This window comes from Epinephelus lanceolatus, chromosome 14 (genome assembly GCF_041903045.1).
Source record: "Epinephelus lanceolatus isolate andai-2023 chromosome 14, ASM4190304v1, whole genome shotgun sequence".
NCBI classification, from domain to species: domain Eukaryota; kingdom Metazoa; phylum Chordata; class Actinopteri; order Perciformes; family Serranidae; genus Epinephelus; species Epinephelus lanceolatus.
Window position 1 is genome coordinate 36,104,750 of NC_135747.1, and position 16,273 is coordinate 36,121,022.

Here is a 16,273-nt window from a genome sequence, read left to right on the forward strand (position 1 = left end):
CACTGCAGCCGCAGCCGTACGCCTGTGGCTGTGGTGTCTCATTTCTCTGGTGCTCAGGAGATGTTGCGCAAAATCATGTTTCCTCAAAGAAATAAATGTCTCCAGGCTGCATGTGTCAGCATCAGTTTTACAAGAGAGGCAAGAGATGCGTTAAAATTTTGTGGGATTTTTTTCCTGCCACTGTTTTTTTTTTTCTTGGTAAAGCAGCGTTTTTAAAAATGGAAAGCATAAAGTCCTTTTCAAAGTAAAAGTTTTGACCAGTGTAATGACTGCAGATCAGTCTCTTTGTGTTGTTTCCATTGCTGTGAAGGGACACCTCACTTCCTCTGTGTCAGATTATTTTTGCCAGAAAAACCTGCCAGACAACAAGTGGTTAAACAGTGAATAGAGGAGCTTTCATGAAGTGGATACAGGTTGGAACACAGTCATGTTTCAGCGATAGAGATTTCAAAACACACACACTCTCACACACACACACACACTCTCACACAGCTGCCTTACAGCCCAGAGGAGTCATGCTTCTAGTCCCCAGTTGGCCTGAGGCGATGCAAAGTCAGAGCGGATCACACATCGACACGCTGAACCCAGAACAAACGGCTCAGAGGCCAGCCAGAGGACATCAGCTGACAGTTGTTCACGCTCAAATACAATTAGGCTAAATAAGTGATGTTTTCATTTTCATGGTAGGTAATGACGTCCTTTTAACCCCCTTTTTAAAAAATCATCTGGACATTCACACCGGAGAGACACAGCACGTCCCGCGTGTAACAGATGTATCTCTATGAAGTCAAATCAAATCACATTTTGTTTATAAACCACATTTTACACAGCGGTGTGGCCTAAATTGATTTTCAAACATAGTTAAAAGTCTTGAATGAAAAACTTAGCGATCAAAGCAATAATTATTTCATCTGTGAAATTATATCTTGTTACAGCCAAGAACGATGGGACTCTCACTGGAGGTCAGCAGCAGAGACCGTATTAGCTGTGTGTGAGCAGGACTACGTGCATTAAGTCCAGTAATGTGCTAAAGTTCAAACTCAAGGTACTTTTACTCTACTTGAGTGTTTTTATACTTGACTGTAATACTACATTTAAACTTTTCCAAAACCAGTGGAAACCATGTATCTCCAGATGTGTTGATGTGTGTGTATGTGATAAACTGAAGAACTGTGTTTCTTTATGTGTTGAGAAATTTCTTTTACTTCTTTAGCTGAATAAACTCCCTCCTGGATCAGCATCGTCACAAAGCTGAAAACAGAGCTGTTTTTCTGACACCATGAAAAGTCGACAGAAAAACTACCACCATACACTCATAGAAATAAGGCTTCTAAAGAGCTCCTCGCTACCCATTTACCCAGGGTACCTTGCATGAAGTGAAATGTACCCTGGGTGTGTTGGTAGTTGATGTTCTGGGACGCCGTGTCAAGTTCTGCCTGTTACATGCATTGGCTTCTTTCAAAATACACTTGTGTTTTCACATGAAATTTACCGATTACATACAGTCTCTTTCAAAATAAAAGCACTACGTCTGTACAACACAGAGAGGCGACTTTTTTTTCCTTCAACAACAAACGCACATGGTTGGGTTGAGGAAAAAAATAACAGGGTTTGGCTTTAGAAACTTACGGGAAGCAAACAACGGCCTCCCGGGTGAAAGTGGGTGTTTGTTGGACCCATCCACCACACCTCCCATCCGCCCTACTCAGACCTCCACCATCTTAAATTTTGTTCTTGTCTTGTTGTGTTTCTCTGATGCCACCGGGCGCTGTTAAACAGTAACAGCAACCAGTGTGTCTGATGCCAGAAGTCACTGTCCAAGCACCAGTTTTTGATGACTTTGGAGTGAGACAAGGTTACTACAGAGGGTTCTGGTTGGAAGAGGTCCCTGTAAAACCTCTCATACCCCTTTCCAACCAACATGGAATGGTTCCCACACCAAATTTTGAACAGCTCGGAGCATTTCAACTAAACCCAAAAAGTTGGTTCCCTGCTAAATCAAACAGTAGTGGGTTTTAATTGACCTGAAGTGCAAACCAAGATAACACCAGTGGACGTATCATATTGTACAAGTTGGAAAGTGAGGTTGGAGAAAGCAATGATAGAGACGTTAAGTAAGGAATTATCACAACAAAAAGAGTGTGCAGTGGTCTCATTGATCGCTGGTCTGTGTTTGTTTTTGGACAGAAACAATTTCTGGACAAAAGTTTGCAGGTAAGCAGTGTGATCCACCATCTTGCTACTATTGTTTACTTGCATTGTGTGTTGTGCTATAACAAAATCAAAATCAAATCAAAATTGCTGGAAACACAGGCTTGTTTTCTAGATAGCTCCAAGAGTCCTGAATGGTACCAGTTTAAGAACCAGAGCTAATTTGGTGGTGAAGAGATATAATAGGGTGTTCTGGGTGGAACCTTTCGCAGATGGTTGTAGGTATGTCCCTCTTTGTTGGGTTCTACGTAGGTCCCTCTGGGGTCAAGCTGAAGAAGCCTGTATGGTTCTAGTTAGCACCTTTATTCCTAAGAGTGTGGGGTGATCTTATAGAATATGATGCACTGCTGTAGATTAAACCACCCAACAGTATATAAAGGAGTTAAATCGAGCACAACCTTTAATATCTACAGCAGGAAAATGCAACATACACATTAATGCAGCAGTAATATGAATCCAAAAACATCAGATATAATAGTAAAACACAGAAAGGAAACATTTTACTGCACAATGACTACTTAAACTTTTCATACTGTCAGTAATATGCAGATATACTTATGTGCTTTTTACTTATGTAAAGTTTTGAATGCAGGACTTGTACAAAGGTGTCTTATTTTACTTTTAGTCAAGTAAAGGATCTGAGGACTTCCTCCACCACAGAGCTTGGCTACAAGGAGTCACATGACACATCTCTGAAAGGTCAGATTCACTCAGCTGAACAAAAACAGACAAATGTTCAGAGCAGACACACGCAGAAAATCCTTCATGCGTTCTGAGCGATCTCACACAACAGCACTGACACATTATGATGCAACGCATCATTAACAACAAACAGAGCAACTATGAAACACAAGAGAAGAAACAGAAGAAATGTTTTGGCCAGTTCGGCCTGCTTCAGTGTTTTATTAGGTTTTCCCATAGACCGGCGAGGACAGACAGGAAATATACGACAGGCGAGAGTGACAGTGTGAGGTGGATATGAACCCATGAGAATGAAGCCGGAGGCAAACGAGTCCGACCACACGACGACGCGTCCAAAGACAAAGCCTTTAAAAGTGCTGCTGGCTCATAGTGCTCAAGCTACTTGATTGTTTTTCAGTTGATGTGTGACAGAGAACACAAAGTCAGGATGCAAATGTCGACTACAGCAGCTGGGTTTTTACTTTTCCTTTTAAATTCAGCACCACATTGACAAAAGGAAGTATTCAGATCCAACAGTGCAAAAATAAGCCATTACAATAAATATCCTGAGTTTTATTAACGTTTTATTTCAGTGATTTCTTACTCGGCTGGATTACTGTAATGCACTTCATGCTGGTATCAGCCAGAGCTCCTTTCACTGACTCCAACTGGTGCAGAACGCTGCTTCCTGACTTCTTAACACATTACTCCTATGCTAGCCAATTTACGCTGGCTGCACATTATGTTCTGTATTGATTTTAAAATGTTAATGATCACTTTTACAGCATTAAAGGTCTACAGGTAGGATTAGCAGAAATGGAATATAATAAGTATGTTTTCTTTAGTGTAAAATCACCAGATAATAAGAATTGTTGTGTTTTCTTTACCTTAGAATGAGTCGTTTATATCTATATAGGGAGAATGGCCTCGGCCACGGTGATCACCATGTTTCTACAGGGGCCCAGAACAGACAAACCAAACACTGGCTCTAGATAGGGCCATTCGTATTTCCACACTGTGACAAGAGCTTTGGTATAATATGAATTTTTTAGAAGTGAAACTGCTTCATTCAGTGTTTTTACAAATTTAAATCACCTCCTCTGTTTGTGTTGGAGAGAAAAAGACCTCTGTAGATAATTCAGCTCCTGGTTAAAACCTCCTGAACGTCCAAATCTTAAGTTGTCAGAGGAAAAAGGTGAGCTCACGTTAGCAGGTGTTGGGCAAGCAGCCCTTCTGTGACGTGCCAAACAACGTGGGAGAAACACTAATTTGTAATGTTACACTGCTTTATCCAGTGTTTTTACTGATTTTACTCACCAGGGGTGTCATTTATAAAAGAGTGCGTAGGATCCATACTAAATTTGTACGTGCAGACAAAAGTCAAAAATGGTGTGCGCCAAAAATTATTTGACAATTTCTAGGCCTCCCCTTCATCATCATCTGTTTTGCCAGTTTCCCATCTCTAAAATGTTGGTTTTTCCTATTAAGCCTGTTTTGATAGATCACAACTTTTGCGTGGGAAATGTCATACGCCTCCTGAATCTTACACACTGCTCCATTAAATGACCTTCATCCAAATTATATTAAGATTTATTGACCCTCTACGTGCCTTGGTGTTCTCTTAGATTATTGGATGCAGCTCTGCTGGTTGTTCCTCAATCTCAGCACAATTTTCATCACATATGAAACAGGGGGTTTGGGGGGTCCTTTGCCAGAAATTTTGAGAACCAATATTTACTTTCCTGCATTGTGGTGATTGTTTTGCACCAATTTGTGATGTAAATGTCTTGCTTTTTTTCCAAATAAAAGTCCTCTGCTACTGTCATGTGTTATTGGGGGAAACAATTGCACATGTTGGAAATATTGAGGGGACGTGTCCCTTGCGTCCCCCCTAAAATCTACACTTATGCAATCAATCAGTTATCAACAGGTATGTGTCATAATTTATAAATTGATCATTTACTTTGTATGAAAATTTTAATCTGCACAGGACCTAGTATATTTTCTTCTGGAGTGGGGTAGAAGTATAAAGTAGACAGTTTACAAGTATTTACAGCCCTTAAAAAAAATATTTTTCTTTCTTTTTAAAAATATTTTTACTATGAATGCTGTGGTTGTACAAATATCCTGAAAAGTTATAACAGTTTTAGTTCATGCAGTTGAGAGATTTTTTTTGTTTGTTTGTTTGTTTTTTTAGCTGCCATCATGCACTGATCAAGACTTTATCATACCTGAGGATTTTTTTCTGATTTTATTTTGTCTTGTTGCTTATTTAGCCATGAATATTTAGTGTTAATGTAATGTTGAAAAATTCTGTCTGCCTGTGATCGTAATAATTAAAAATAAATAAATAAAACACCTGTAAAGTAACAGTGTTTCTCAGTTGAACTTTTAGTGCCATCACTATATTGAAGGTGTTTAATAATAATACTACTTTAGGAAAAATATGTAAAATAACAGCGTTTCTCTGCAAAACCTTAGAAGTTTGGTAAATAATTTTTTTTGCACTTTATTTCAAGTAGAATATTTTACTTTAATTTTACAATTTGAGAGCTTTGACCATTTCTTATTACTTTTTTAATTAATTAATTGATTTTATTTTACAGTGCATGCTTTAAGTACAATACCACTTTCTCTGCTTGTTTTTTTAAAACACCAAAGGAGGGAGCAACTTCTAAATGTTTTAATTAGAAGACTGTTTTTAACAAGTAAAATTGTCACTTTAATGACACGCGGGTTTCATTAAACTGCAGTCAACAGTTAAACCTGCAAACCTCATCACAAAATGGCACACCAGTGGAGGCCCTGTTTATCAGTCTGGATGACAATGAGCCGTCTCAGACACAATAAATATGTTTTTCTCTCACAGACTCTGCTTCTGTTGTACGCCGTGACGTCTGATGATTCATTACATGTCCACGGTGTCTGTTTCTGATGAGGCAGACATTTCACGACACCACAAGTCAGGAGGATGAGCGAGAAGCGGTAAGGTTTTCCCACACAGGAAGCTCCAAAATTAATTTCCTTTGGCCTCTGAAACCCTCCAGGGAAACAAAAGCCCTTAACTGAGCAGCAGGAGAGGAAAGACAGCCTCCCCTCACCCTGAATCCTCGCCCACGAACAATCCATATGTTATTACATTTGTCACCACTGAGCTGATGTGATCATCTGCAGAGCTGTGACAGAGCGGGAACCTGCCAGCCGTGCTGGACGCCGCCATTTTGTCAAAGCGCTGGAAACATCCCCACACCGCTGCTCTAATCTTCTGGCAGCTCCGGCGAGCTCTGAGAGGAAATTGATTTGTAGCAGCTCCTCATGCTCTTTTCAAGAATATCTGTAGCAATCAAAGGCTCTAAAATAGCTTGACAGTCATGACACTGCGCCATCTTCCACTGTTTCAATACTCAAAGGAGAGCTGGGACACTCAAAGACTTCGCTATTAATTCAATATGCTTTAATTTCCCCAGAAGACAGAATAAAACTGAAATTGATGTTCTGAGTAGCTTTACTTTGCAGAAAACATCATATAAGTGCAGCTTTGATTTATGAGATTTAATTTCCCTGAGAGTCGCCTTTTTCAGATTTTAATGGTCTTTAAATTCTATACTTTGCACAAGTTTAGTTTTATATCTGTAACCGACATTTGAGATGAAATATTCAGTGACACTTCAGTGCTTCTCAGTGTTCTCATTATCCACACACCACTACCTCATCCAGTTTAAGTGGAGTCAGTAATAAATATACTTGGACTGTGAGCTTAAATGAGCTCTGCTTTTGTCCTTATAGCTGCGTTAATCAATTTCTGGGGGGCGTAAAAATATCAAAACAAGCAGACAGCAACCTTATCTTTGGGCTTTTGAAGTCGTTTTAGCTAACGTATTAGTAAGCAATTGCCTACTGACACATTCATCAGACATCCCAGCACAGTCGCCAGAAGAAAATGTTGGCATTGTACATTTATATTTATGTACAGTACATGTGTTTTTTAGTGACCTGTTGATATGTTTTCACCGGGGATCGTGCCACAAGAGGTGGTTGTTTTTTACTGAGACAACACTACATTTCCTGCCGTGATGGTGCCATGAAACGCAGTTGTTCTTTAGAGTCATCGCTGCATTTCCAGCCGACATTTAGTCACCAAACATGGGTATGTTTTAGCATCTGTCACTGTGTTTTCCACTGAGGATAGTTCCATGAAACGCAGTTGTATTTACCAAGACATCACTGCTTTTCCAGCTGGGATGGTGCAACGAAAAGCAGCTGATGTTTTAGAGAGTCATCACTGCATTTCCAGCGGCTATTTAGTCACCAAACATGGGTATATTTTGGCAACCTGTCACTGTGTTTCCCGTTGGGATTGTGCCATGAAAAGCAGTTGTTTTTTAGGGAGTCATTGCTGCATTTCCAGCAGATTTTTAGTCACCAAACATGGGTATATTTTAGTGACCTGTCACCGTATTTCCACCAGGGACAGGACCATGAAAAGCAGTTGTTTTATAGAGATTAATTGCTGCATTTCCAGTGGATTTTTAGTCACCAAACATGGGTATATTTTAGCGACCCGTCACCGTGTTTCCACCAAGAATAGGCCATGAAAAGCAGTTGCTTTTACCAAGATATCACTGTATTTCCAGCAGGGATAGTGCAACAAACAGCGATGTTTTTAGTGAGTCATTGCTGCGTTTCCCGTGGATTTTTAACCACCATGCGTGGGTTTTGTTTAGTGATCTGTCGTTGTGTTTCCACCGGGGAAGTGCCTTAAAAAGAAGAGGGTTGTTGCTGCGTTTCCTGCCAGTATAATGCCACAAAAAACAATTGTTCTTTAATGAGACATCAGTGTGATTTAAGCCAGAATTGTGCCACCAAAAGTGGGTATTTCAAGCCCAAACATGACCTTTTCCTGACCATAATCAAGTAGGTTTTGTGCCTGAATCTAACCACACATTAACCACGATGCAATGTTTCAGTGTATCTGCAACATAATAATGAACAAATGTTACGTATCTGTGGTTTGCAGAAACATACAGTGCCAACATTTATTCCAGCAACTGGGTGGAACATCAAGCAACTTTAGTGACCACTTGAAGTTAATGCTCTGATGTGGTCTCACCAACTCCTGACATAAAATAACAACATCTTTAAGTTGCTAATGTCAGGTTGCCGTTCATGTTTACCAGCTACACATTAACTGTACAGATGGTTTATCAGAGCTCTTGAGCTGGAAACGGTTTACCACAGGGGTTGCAGCAGACAATTAAACTTTCTATAAGTTCTACAAATATTATATTAATTGTAACACTTGGCTGAATGTGTTTTTGCTTTCATTATAGGTTTAAACATAAGGAGCCAATCAAAGCTAATAATCAAAAGCTAATACAGATTTCTTCCACCTAATATTGCCTCTTTCCCATGAAACCCATTTCTAACTATAGAGAAGCATAAAGTGCAAATAAGGGACTCACTTCAGCTCGCTGCCCACTTGCTGATTATACATAAGGAAGGCAGTAAATCTAACAAATTGTGGTCTAACTTGTTGCATTGCAGTTAAGTATTTCACCTATGAAACCGACATTACACTTTAAGAGTGGCCAAGAACCAATAAGAGACTTACTTTAGTTCACCACCTCTGTTACCGACTGGCTGCAGGCGAGGCCGTAAATCAGCCAGATTGTGGTCAGACTTAAATTTTAGCTCAGTGGTGTGGCTGCTGGAGCGTACTACAAATCACATTCAATCATTAAGTGCCTTTAACGAAACCGTTTCATTACAAAATGCTCTACAGGGCCATGAAGGAAATGAATATTATATATTAAAACAAGGGCATGGGTTCAAATCCCAGACTTCTAATATCTCTCCACGCTAATCCTCAAACCTAATAATATTCAGTCAGGGTGGACCATCTTCAAACAGAAATGAGTGTGGGAGGGCAGAATGTGGCAGAGCACACTGTCATGTACTGCAGAAAAGCAGTCTCATGGCTCTGTGACTCATGAAAGCATGAAGTCCGTGAAGTACCGCGTCAACTTTCCTTTCAAGCAAAAGCATCAAAAACATTTCAGCCCAGAAAAAAGACCTCACAGCTCCAACCGTGCGTTCATCTCTACAGCACCATGAAGTGACATGAAGTATGAAGCACAAAAATTAAATAAATGAATCACAGCTTGAAGCCAAAGTGTTTCAGCTGAAATATCTGTCGTCTTTCTTACAGGATCCCATGCAGGGTGAGCAATTTATATTTAAAGTCTTGACATCTGATTGATCTGGAGGTCCACAGGGTTTTAACATGATGCAACAGCTGTGTTAAAAATGTGTTCAATTTTAATGATTTATTCAATTAACCTCAATGTTGGTGAAATATCTGCATGAACAAGTAACATATGGAGAGGGAAAAGTAAGCACTAAAACTGTCCATCCGTCCATTTTCATCCACTCATCCAGGCCTGGTCACAGGGCCAGCAGGCCAAGCAAAGCACCCCAGACGTCCCTCTCCCCAGCAACGCTTTCCAGCTCCTCCTGGGGGACCCCAAGGTGTTCCCAGGCCAGATGAGATATGTAATCCCTCCAGTGTGTTCAGGGTCTGCCCTGGGGCCTCCTACCAGTGGGACGTGCCCAGAACACCTCTAACAGGAGGCGCCCAGGAGGATCCTGATCAGATGCCTGAACTACCTCAACTGACCCCTTTTGACGCGAAGGAGCAGCGACTCTACTCCGAGCTCCCTCCCGCTGTCCAGGAATGATATAAACCTTCAACCCAAAATCAAAAACACACATTTTTCCTCTTACCTGTAGTGCTATTTCAAAACATTTTCATTCCCAGCTCGTTAAATATGGCAGCTTGGTCAGTGGCCCTGCACTTTAAACTACGACGCTCCAGGTACCCCTCCCGTGGCAGTTTTGAACACATGAAGAAATGGACATTTATTCAACCTGTGTTTGCTGGTATGAATAAATACCATGGTTGTCCTGCAGTTAAAACCTGCAGTTTACTGTCTGAACTTAACACACCCAAGGAAGCATCAACCGTGGAAAGTGCATCATCTAGGTCAGGCCGGGTGAAACATCTCTGTAGTTGCAAGTAATAGGCTTAGCTCCTGCAATGAGTATGTTACTTTACAACTGTGTCACATGACGTACGTCATTAACTACGTTATGTGGTTGGAAAAACTTAAGTTGACTTTGGTTTTACATGGAACATGAACACCGGTCTCCTGGGTGAAAGTCCAGTATGTGTTTGAAAATCCACCACCTCTCCCTCCTTCTGTACTTGGACTTTTTTCTCTTGTAAGCATTATTGCCATGGAAGGGATTACATAGGAGTCATATGAAAGGTTGGTGTGTCTCATACAGATACTATAAGGTGCCCTGTGTGTTGGTAAAAGAAGCCAAGGCCCATTGACCAAGCTGCTGTATTTAAGGCCCTGGGAATGAGAGCGAGTTGGCTGTTCACCAAAACAATATAGAATCTTGATAAACACTCCTACAGGTAAGAGGAAAAATGTGTATGTTTGGTTTTGGGGTGAACTTTCTTTAAAAGAATCATTCTCATTTTATTATTTACCGTTCGCTGTTCATGTTACAAGAGTAACATTATGTATATGTATATATTACATACATATACATTACATATGTACATGTAATATGGTCTTGAGTCATATAAAGACACAAAGATGCCGTAACAAAATGTTCACATTTACAGAATTCAGTTGTGAAAATAAGAGAAGAGGTCCCTTACGTGTCCCTGGTCGTCCAGCTCGTTGTTGGTGAGTTTGAGCTTGTCGAAGCTGACCACCTGCCTCATCCAGGTGTCTCCTGAGGCCAGAGAGTCCGGGTGGATGTAGGCCCGCGGAGGCACCGGGGAGTCTGCGTTACCCGCCACCATCCACTTGGAGCTGTGGTACACATACCTGGAAGACAAGACAGAGAGACTAGATTACACACCAGTGACTGAAAAGAAACCTTATACATTTAACAAGTAGATGTTTCTGTGAAACTTTACAGACTATTTCTAAAGTGAGGTTTATAACATGACAAGAGCTCTTAACAATTCATTACGTGGTGGTGGGCACAAAATGTTAAACTGCATACTGGCAATAAGATAACATTTCAAATGCAAGGTTTATACGGGACATAAGTGATGTAAACTAATGTATTTTGCACTGTTACACAAAGTCCATGAAGTTATGTAACTACACTGACGCTTGGGACACAAACAGTGATCTTCTGGTTGAAAGTCCATGTTTGTTTGACCTATCCACCTCCCCTCCTTCCTGCTGTATTCATATATGCAGATAATGACCCAACGGGTCCTGGGCCTGGACACGTAGAAGGTCTTATTTGTCTGTATTTGTCACGTTTTCTGAAAGCTTACGAATACGGACAAAACGGAGTAGTACCACAGGAGATCGTGGAGGCACTGCAGCAAATTTCAGGCTAGGTACAACCATGGATGACAAAGACAGTTAAATATCCAGGGCTGCCCTCAAATAGTCGACCAAACGTTAGCCGTTTATTCCAGTAATTCCAGGTTAAAAAACTGAATGCTTGAGTGAAGTAGTGTTGCAAATATCTTATGAATACTTGAAGATCCTTGTTGAAGAATTTGCAGGAAGATCAGCTGAATCACCAGAATGTTAGTTATTTAATTCTAAAGCACAATGCCATCATACAACATTCATTTTTCTCCTCTGCATAGATCACTCAGATTTTTTACGCTAACCAAGTTTTTATTCCACAGGAGGTTTGAACAATCCGCAGGACTAACATTCCCTCATCACTTCCCTGTTTTGAAAACCCATTTGAATCTCTGAGGTCGCTTCAGGGTTGAACGGGTTATAATAAAGGCCGTTTGGATTTCAACAGGGCCGGAGCACCTCTGATTTTTTCACTCTGCTCGCTCTGGAAAACAAACTCCAAACACTCGGCCACGTTGCCACAACACCGGCTTTAGGGAACTCATCTGTTGTTTCTTCATTGTGCTTGAAATTTTCTAAGAAGAGCAACATAAAATATCCCATATGCAGTCACACACTCGGCTGCATAGTTTCAATTAAGCACAGCCATAATATTTGATGATGTTGTGTGAGTTTGGAGCATCGGGGTGTCCCACCCATTAAACAGCAGGGAGAGAGAAGAAAGAAACTGACTTTTACCCCCAAGTCCACAAACCGCCGGTCAACACTGTACGCACTGTTTAAAAAATAAAATTAAAGACAAAAGGCAGAGAAAGGGAAGAATGAAAGAGAAAAAGAAGAAATAAAAATGCAAGAAAGAAAGAAACAATACAGAAATGCATGGACAGAGAGAGTACAGAAAGTCAGACAAAGTCATGAAGACAAATAAAGACGGAGAAAGTGAGTGAGATGAAAAGTGGATGGATAGAGAGATATAAAGAAACGAGAGAGAGAAACACAGAATGGGAGGTCGGGGTTGAGAGTGAGTGGAGGAGTGCGAGTGTAAAGCACAGCTGTTTGCCTTTAGTTCTGGCCCTGCACTCAGTTGAAAGTGTTTTATCTGCAGCGTCTCTGCCAAAGTCATCACTCACTCCTGAAACATGGACAGAACTCTCATTTGGTCCTTTTGTTATTGCCTCCAAGGGCTGCACCACCCCTTTACACACACATACACACACTCTATATATATATAGGCCCTATGTATATGAGTGCATTTAAACTCTAGCAAAACATACATGCTCAACCTCTCCACCACAAAACACACAGCTCACACATACACGTATTTAAAAAGCATCGGGGCGTTTCTGGAGATGTTGGCAAACACACCCTCAGGCCACCATATTGGAGGTAAAGTTAGCTCTGTGTGACTGTGAGCTGCTTTTCTGACATTACATTCATAAACTGCTCAAAACAGAGCCGGCAGATTAGCTCTTTATTGGTCAGTACACACACATTTTTTTCAGATGCGCTGCAATCTCTCATGGCTTCCTGTAGAGAGATTACACTGCAGTCCAATAAACTTTTAAAGGAATATCTTACATAATTAGCCTGGTGAGACCATCCTGATGACTTCAGCTCAACATTCTGTTTCGCTGTATCAGTCTGGACTCTGTGCCCCCCCCTCATATCTGGAAAATAAAATCCAATTGAGACATTGACAAACTGATCCTTGTGGTCATTTTGTGTCTCCTTGTGGTCATTTTGTGTCTCTTTGTAGTAATTGTAGTCATTTTGTGTCTCCTTGCTGTCATTTTGTGTCTCTTTGTGGTAATTGTGGTCATTTTGTGTCTCCTTGTGGTAATTTGGTGTCTCTTTGTAGTAATTGTGGTCATTTTGTGTCTCTTTGTAGTCATTTGGTATCTCCTTATGGTCATTCTGTGTCTCCTTGTGGCCATTTTGTGTCTCTTTGTAGTCATTCTGTGTCTCCTTGTGGCCATTTGGTGTCTGTTTAGCCATTTTGTGTCTCTTTAGTCATTTTGTGTCTCCTTGTGGTCATTTTGTGTCTCTTTGAAGTCATTTTGGGTCTCCTTGTGGTCATTTTGTGTCTCCTTGTGGCCATTTTGTGTCTCTTTGAAGTCATTTTGTGTCTCTTTGAAGTCATTTTGTGTCTCCTTGTAGTCATTCTGTGTCTGTTTAGCCATTTTGTGTCTCCTTGTGGTCATTTTGTGTCTCTTTGAAGTCATTTTGTGTCTCCTTGTAGTCATTCTGTGTCTGTTTAGCCATTTTGTGTCTCCTTGTGGTCATTTTGTGTCTCTTTGAAGTCATTTTGGGTCTCCTTGTGGTCATTTTGTGTCTCCTTGTGGCCATTTTGTGTCTCTTTGAAGTCATTTTGTGTCTCTTTGAAGTCATTTTGTGTCTCCTTGTAGTCATTCTGTGTCTGTTTAGCCATTTTGTGTCTCCTTGTGGTCATTTTGTGTCTCTTTGAAGTCATTTTGTGTCTCCTTGTGGTCATTTTGTGTCTCTTTGAAGTCATTTTGTGTCTCCTTGTGGCCATTTTGTGTCTCTTTGAAGTCATTTTGTGTCTCTTTGTAGTCATTTTGTGTCTCTTTGAAGTCATTTTGTGTCTCTTTGAAGTCATTTTGTGTCTCTTTGTAGTCATTTTGTATCTCCTTGTGGTCATTTTGTGTCTCCTTGCTGTCATTTTGTGTCTCTCTGAAGTCATTTTGTGTCTCTTTGTAGTCATTTTGTGTCTCCTTGCTGTCATTTTGTGTCTCCTTGTGGTCATTTTGTGTCTCTTTGTAGTCATTTTGTGTCTCCTTGTGGTCATTTTGTGTCTCTTTGAAGTCATTTTGTGTCTCCTTGTGGTCATTTTGTGTCTCTTTGAAGTCATTTTGTGTCTCCTTGTGGCCATTTTGTGTCTCTTTGAAGTCATTTTGTGTCTCTTTGTAGTCATTTTGTGTCTCTTTGAAGTCATTTTGTGTCTCTGAAGTCATTTTGTGTCTCTTTGTAGTCATTTTGTATCTCCTTGTGGTCATTTTGTGTCTCCTTGCTGTCATTTTGTGTCTCTCTGAAGTCATTTTGTGTCTCTTTGTAGTCATTTTGTGTCTCCTTGCTGTCATTTTGTGTCTCCTTGTGGTCATTTTGTGTCTCTTTGTAGTCATTTTGTGTCTCGTTGTGGTCATTTTGTGTCTCTGTCTCTGTGGGCAGCAGGATTTCTTTCAACCTCTGCAAATTATACATCAAAATGAAGCTTTGAACCTGTAGTTTTTAACTGTGCGTGCTCACTTTCTCCATTTAAAAAAAATCTGTCAAAATATTGAGAAAAATGTTGTACCTTTATTTTAGTCAATATTCATCTGTTACAGTTGTAATAAGCTGTATAAGTTTCATGGAATTTGAACCCCACTACCACCCTATATATTTACATTTATTTACATATTCATTTTCAGGATTTACTTCATAGCCATATCTATTTATTTAAAAGAACAAAACTGATGAAGACTACAGTATGAGGCAGCAAAAAATATTTTATATCTAATTAGAATTATATTTTTTGCATGTGTAAAAATACAACACATTGTATTTTGGGACTTATTGCATCATCAAGGACTCACTGTCGTTACTGAACTCTTTATTTATATGTTTTTATGTACTTTGTTGCCAGAGAAACATCAAACAACACTTATGGAGAAATATAAACTCTTAAAGAAGTTTTTCATATTGGACTTGGATTCATTTAATCAAAAGTTTTCTTAAGTGGTTTGGACTTTGGAGACCAGAAACAATTTGTAGGCTACATCTGCAAATGGTCTTTGCTTACAGCCTAATGTCTGATGCACTTAACAAAACCACAACCAAAAGCTTTTACTAGTGTTTCTCCTTTTTTTCTGTCCTGCTTGTTGCACAACACAAAATGTTGTCATCACACATCCATTTTTCACCAGAACTCCATGGTCGCGCAAGATTTGTTAATAAGCCCAACAAACTTTTTTTAAAATGTTAATTTATTACTTTTTTTTTTTTGTTCTGTTATAAATAAAGATTAAAACGAAACTTTGCAACACAACCCAACAGCCCTTATTGGCAGAAGTGTAGACTGTGGGAGGGCAATGCAGGGGACATGTTCTGTTCAATATTTAGAACATGTGCATTTGTCAAACTCTCAATAAAAACATGAAAGTAGAAGAGGACTTTTAAAAGACACTTCCACCATAAATTGATGCAGAAAAAGTACAAATTGGAGCATAAAAGCCCTGTTTCCACCGAGCAATACGGTTCAGTTCTGTGCCGTCCCCATGTTTGGTCCCCCCTCTGTTGGGGTACCTAGCACACAGATCTGGTACTAAAAGGCGGAGCTGTGAACACTGCAGTCTGATTGGTCAGTAGAGGACGGTCACTCTGCTCAGGGCTGAGTTGTGGCTGGTTGGCTAGTGGAGGAACCTCAAATCTACTGTTTTATACATGTCCCCCCCAATGTGGAAACGAAACCTACACCTTGGCTTATACCTCTGATATATATCTCGACTGTCAATGATGCTGTGTTTCAGCATTTCCCACAAGTCACAGTGTGGCCTCTCCTGACAGATTATTCCTTAAATTCCATCTTTGTGTTCCTCTGTGTGCTCTTTTATTTCGCTGGTAAGACATGCAAGTTGTCGCTGCTCATGCTGAGTTTATTTCAAACAACCTGGAAATGAGAAACACACACTTCCTGTGTGTCAGGACAGAGCGACCACACAGCAAGTGTTGCATTGTGAAATGGCAACCCAGTGTAGGTCGAGTCAGTTTTATCAATACAGCAAAAATATGACAAACTATAAATATGTCTAAAGTTGCTTCACAGTCTGTCCTTAAACCTTTGATAAGGAAAAACTCCCCCACAAAGTTCTGTTACTAAGGTGGTGTATAACTTAAAATATAGAGATGTATGAAAATGTCTTTGCTTCCTGTTAAATGAACTACAAAAAAAACACTTAGCTAGCTACTCCACA

General features: G+C 40.1%; 1 protein-coding gene across 2 annotated transcripts in view; it reads right to left on the minus strand.

Annotated features, from left to right (window-relative positions):
- Positions 1 to 16,273, minus strand: part of tbx15 (T-box transcription factor 15) — a 59,224-nt gene that overhangs the window by 20,989 nt on the left and 21,962 nt on the right. For both annotated transcript variants that reach the window (XM_033617224.2, XM_033617223.2), the window contains exon 4: positions 10,625 to 10,796. In XM_033617224.2, the coding sequence (XP_033473115.2) occupies positions 10,625 to 10,796 (172 nt within the window). The remainder of the gene's footprint in view (positions 1 to 10,624; positions 10,797 to 16,273) is intronic.